The sequence below is a fragment of the Merops nubicus genome, unplaced genomic scaffold (assembly GCF_000691845.1).
Source record: "Merops nubicus isolate BGI_N331 unplaced genomic scaffold, ASM69184v1 scaffold25165, whole genome shotgun sequence".
Taxonomy (NCBI): Eukaryota; Metazoa; Chordata; class Aves; order Coraciiformes; family Meropidae; genus Merops; species Merops nubicus.
The window spans coordinates 1-5,378 of record NW_008612010.1 but is presented as its reverse complement, the minus strand read 5'-3'; the positions used below and the strand labels follow the sequence as shown (position 1 = coordinate 5,378).

The window sequence follows — 5,378 nt, the reverse complement described above, 5'->3', positions numbered from 1 at the left end:
TTTGCGTTTGTCCTGTCCCTTGTGCCTTGGGAGCAGAGCCCGCCCCCCCCCTGGCTCCAGGCTCCTGTCAGGAGCTTTGCAGAGCCAGAAGGTCTCCCCTGAGCCTCCTTTGCTCCAGGCTCAGCACCCCCAGCTCCCTCAGCTGCTCCTCCCCACACTTGGGCTCTAGACCCTTCCCCAGCAGCTTCGTTGCCCTTCTCTGGCCACGCTCCAGCCCCTCAAGGTCCTTCTTGGAGTGAGGGGCCCAGAACTGACCCCAGGATTTGAGGTGTGGAGCTGAGCACAGGGGCTGATCCCTGCCCTAGTCACAGCAGGAGCTCCCTGTGCAGCAGGGGCAGTGCTGCTGGCTCCTCACAGAGCTCCCTCAAAATGAACACTCAACACCCCCCATGAAATGATCACTGGAAATCTCTTGGTCCCTGTGTCACAGCCACTGGGAGCAACAGCCACAGAAATATGTGAACAAAAACAGCCAGAGGGAATTCAGTGAGACACAGTAAAAGCCTTCCTATGGTATCCAAAGTGGAGCAGCCATTTCAGATAAGCTGTGCCCTCTTGGAGGTGTTGCCAAAGTCAACCGAGCTCTATATGCCCAAGTTCTGCCCACCAGAAGTTTGGCTGGAGCCAAGACACACCACCCAAAAAGTTGTGGCTGACCTCAGCTGTGCAGCAGGCACTCCAGCCTGTGCTGCTGCTGAGAACACCCTCGTGCTGCCACAGCCCCTGACTCCACACTCTGGCTGAGACCCAGACTCCAGGCTGGCTCTGGGGAGATAAATGGTGCAAAAGAGGAAGGGTTTTGGGGGTTCATCCTCACAAAAAAACACCCCCAGCCACTCCAAAAACACACTTAATGAGCTACCATCATTATTCCACTCAAGGAACCCAGCCACGTGTCTATGTGAGGCAGCTGCAGCTCAATATTTCTACAGCACCTTGCTGGAGCTCTTCAGGAGCTGCTCAAATCACACGTGGCTTGTTACTGGGGTTCATCAGAAAAAGTCTGTGGCAAGGCCCAGGGCCCTGGTAGGAGCCAGGCTGACAACAGCTGAGCCAAGAGCCAAGTCAAGGCCTTTGGTTCCTCCAGAATATGCTGTTTTGTCACCAAATGGCTGAGCAACAGATGCCAGAACCTGGGGTCTGACAACAGCTGAGCCAAGAGCCAAGTGAAAGCCTTTGGTTCCTCCAGAATATTCTGTTTTGTCACCAAATGGTTGAGCAACAGATGCCAGAACCTGGGGCATTTTCCTTCTTGGCTATTTTCAAGCTAGCAGGGGTAGGACAATGAGTTGTTATGTCTCAGCCCAGGCTTTAGTGAGCAGGTAAAAATATCTGGTGCTGCCCCACAGCCCAGCTTCAGTAGGTGAGCAGGAGCCTCTCTAGAGGGAAAGCTGCAGTAAGGCTGATGGGCTGCACCAGTTCTACCAGGGACCTGTCTCCAGTCTCTCCTCTGGCTCCACCAGCACTGAAGGCAGTCAGATGAGTTCTTTGACTGCTCCAAGACACAGTTAATCCTTCTTTTTCTTCTAACTTTTACCTGAAAACATGATTCAGGTGATAAATGGTCTGGCAGACCACTCCATGGGAACCACTGCCCTACAGAATTACTCAAGTTGTACCTCCCATCGTAGCATTTCCCATATTAACAGATACTGACAAGGTGCCAATGGTGTCTAGAGGAAAGATGTGACCTGTGAGCTGAAAGAATCCCAGAACCCCAGCATGGTGGGGTTGGGAGGGACCTCTGGGGATCATCTCCTCCAACCCCCTGCTCCAGCAGCTCACCCACAGCAGGGTGCCCAGGGTCACAGCCAGGCAGGTTTGGGATCTCTCCAGAGCAGGAGACTCCACAGCCTCTCTGGGCAGCTGCTCCAGGCTCTGCCACCCTCAAAGCAATGACATTCAAGGGAAGGAGGGATTCATTAATTACCAGTGGCTTTCACAGACCCTTTGGCACTAACGAGCCTACGCTCTGGTCCGTGCTCCCCATTCAAGTGCTGACTGGAAAGAGCTCCATTGAGAGGGAGAGGTTCCAGGTTTGAGGCAGTTCCCAGGGAGGGAGGACGGGCAACAGGGGAGAAAACAAGAGGTGATCTCACTTCAGGATGTCAGTGCCTTGAGAAACAGGACAATGGTGGGCACCGAGACTCTGTTGGGACGCAGCCCACTGCGCCAAGGCGGACGGGGCACTCTGGGTAGGGGGACAAAGCATCTCGGGAGAGGAAGGAACGCTGAGAATCAGAGAGGAAAGGCAGGAATGAAAATATGCATGTACAAGACCACCAAAACTAAAATCCAATCTAAAAAAAGAATCCACCACGACCTCCCGTTGCTGCCAGCGACCTCGCGGCGCGACCCGGCACCGACCGCGGCAGCAGGAGGGGGTCAGGGGCCCCCCAGCAAAGCTGCCCTGGCTGCAGGATTTTGGGGGCTCTTGGGGAGCTCAGCTGAGCAGCAGCTCCTGCTCTAGCAGTGCAGGTGATGGATATGCTTTTGCTCTGCAAATCTGTGTCTAAATGGCAAGTAACACTGGGCTCCTGGTTTCTGCTGAGGCAGCTGCTCTGACCTCAGGGTCACAGAATCACAGACTGGTTGGGGACAAAGGGACCTTTAGATGTCACCTGGTCCAACCCCCTCCAGGGACAGGGACATCCCCAGCTAGAGCAGGGTGCTCAGAGCTTGGTCCAACCTCCCCTGGAATGGTTCCAGGGATGGGGCAGCAACCACCTCTCTGGGCAGCCTGGGCCAGGGGCTCAACACCCTCAGCACCAAAAATCTCTTCCTTCTCTCTAGTCTAAATCTTTGAGGTTCAAACCATCACCCCTTGTCCTTTCATCACAACAGGCCCTGCTCAAAGGTCTGTCCCCATACTTCTGACAGGCCCCTTGAAGTCCTGAAAGGCCACCAGAAGGTCTCCCCAGAGTCTTCTCTTCTCCAGGCTGATACCAAGCATTGTCCCAACCCAGGTCCCAGAGCCCAAGACCCCTGCTCTAGCACAAGAGCTTCCTGCTCTTCACACAGAACTCTCTTATACAATCTTAGCAAACAAGGCCCACCCTCAATTTCCCCTTGTAAGGGGCTCACCTGTCACCATTGGCAGATATGGCATCAAACTTGGCTTTCTTCTTTGGGATTTCATTCTGAATAGAAGAGGTGGATAAGGTTTTCTGGCTAGAAAAATGAGGAAATTGGATGTCAGAGCCTGAATGACTTGCAGTCAAAGACAGAGACCCAGCTAAATATTCCCACCCACTTTGAACCTATTCAAACAATATTTCCTTGCAGGAGAAAGAATGATAAAAAATTCATTCCTGGAAGAGTAGCTGGAGACTGAAACTAAACAGAAAACAACGTGTCACTCAGATCAGGTGAAGAACTCGGGCTTCAAACCTCCATTTCCATTGTTAAATTGCACAAGTGCAATTTAGCTTTAATTGGGCACACGTTGAGTCAGCTGAAGCTCTAAGAAGAGCTGTTGGACTCCAAATCTACTCCAGCACAGCAGGGTTTGCCAAGCAGCCAAGCCTGACTGAGCCAGCTTCTCCTGAAGCACAATGAAAGCCCCCGGCGCCTCTCCCAGTTCCTTCAGGAAGCTCCCAGGGCACCCTGTTTGCTCACCCCAGAGCCAAACTGGGCTGGCACGACCCAAAAATGCTCCTGCAGGTTACCTGTTGTAGTGGCTGCCCCCGCTGAGCCTGCTGTACTGTTCCTTCTCCTGCAGGCTGGCCCGGGAGGAGCTGCTCAGGTGTTTGCACTGCTCTTTGGTCTTCTGCAGGACACGCTTGTAGGAGAGAGTGCACAACCAGCACAGCAGCTTGCCATCCACCTGGGGGAGGGAGAAACAGAGGGGGGAGCTTTGGTCTGCCCACAAAACAAGCTGGAGGAGACAAGAAGCAACTTGGAATTGTGGAACGGTTTGGGTTGAAGGGATCTTCAAAGGTCATCTGGTCCAACCCCCCTGCAGGGAGCAGGGACATCTGCAGCTAGAGCAGGGTGCTCAGAGCCCCGGCCAACCTCCCCTGGGATGGTTCCAGGGATGGAGCAGCGACCACCTCTCTGGGCAGCCTGGGCCAGGGGCTCACCACCCTCAGCGTCAGAAATCCCTTCCTCCTCTCTAGTCTAAATCTCCCTCTTTGAGTTTCAAACAATCCCCCCTTGTCCTGTCCCAACAGGCCCTGCTCAAAAGTCTGTCCCCAGCTTTCTGACAGGCCCCTTGAAGTCCTGAAAGGCCACCAGAAGGTCTCCCTGCAGCCTTCTCTTCTCCAGGCTGGACAACCCCAACTCTCTCCTGCTGGGCTCCCAGCAGAGGGGTTCCCCCCTCGGGGCATTGCTGGGGCTCCTCTGGCCCCGCTCCAGCAGGTCCCTGGCTCTGCTGTGCTGAGGACTCCAGAGCTGCCCCAGCACTGCAGGGGGGTCTGATGAGGTCTCACCAGAGCAGAGGGGGCTTTTCATGATGTATGAACAAGCAGCAACTCAAAAAGGTCAGAAGTGCCTGGAAAGGGTGAGGAGTGCCTCTGGTGTGGCTGGTGCAATGCAGAGAGCAGTCATTAATAGCAGCTTATCTGCCCTAACTACAGCCCCTGCCAAGCTTTGCTTACAGACCACCTCACAGCAGCCATTCACCAAGCCAGGAGAGCTCTTGTTGGATTTCTGTCAGAGCAATGCCCAGGACAGGTTACTCACTGGACAGCAAACCCAAGGGTCTCAGCTCAAGGAGGATCACCAGAAGGACAGGGATCATCAGTGCAGCCCAAAGGCAGAAGAGATGTTGACAGGCTGCAGGCAGCAGGCCTGGGCAACACACACCTCCTAAAGAGCACTTGTGTTGGTGCTGTGTAAGCAAAGGGTGGGCAGAGGCCATGGAATGGGTTCCTGGTGGAGGCAGGACACTTCCAGCCCCTCAGGCTATGGCACAAACACCATTCCCAATCCTCATCCTTCTCCCACTCCTCCTTGAGCAGGCACCAAAAAATTCTCAGAAGCCCTTTCTCCTTTGCCAGTACCCCTAGGCCAAACTCAAGGGCTCTTCTCAGCAGCCCTGACAAAGATCTGAGCAGAGATTCAACAGCCCCCACGCAGAGCTCGACCTTACAACCAGGAGACACCTCCTCTGGAAACCCAGGAGGAGAGGGAGGGCCGATGGCTGTGCCCAGCCCTGGTGCCCTGCGGGCCCCTCCCCCGGCGGTGCTGACCTTCCTCCTGTCGTCCTTGCGGTCGAAGGCGCAGTGCTGCTTGCACTGCTCGCAGGGCTGGGGCGGGCCGTACTTCTTCTCCGAGTTGGTGCAGCGCTGGCACTTGTTGCCGATGAACGCCGCGATGATGTTGCAGTACTGGCAGGGCTTGGGCTGCAGGGGGCGACACCACGTCACGGCACTGCC

The 5,378-nt window shown here is 55.0% G+C and overlaps 1 protein-coding gene across 1 annotated transcript; it reads right to left on the bottom strand.

Moving 5' to 3' along the window:
• Nucleotides 1-3,084: 3,084 nt before the first annotated feature.
• Nucleotides 3,085-5,360, bottom strand: LOC103774041 (protein FAM76A-like; the record flags this gene model as incomplete). Its single annotated transcript, XM_008941424.1, has 3 exons — nucleotides 3,085-3,171; nucleotides 3,669-3,826; nucleotides 5,193-5,360. Coding segments are annotated over 3 exons (413 nt in total), but the record flags the coding sequence as incomplete, so codon positions are not given.
• Between the last annotated feature and the right edge of the window lie 18 nt (nucleotides 5,361-5,378).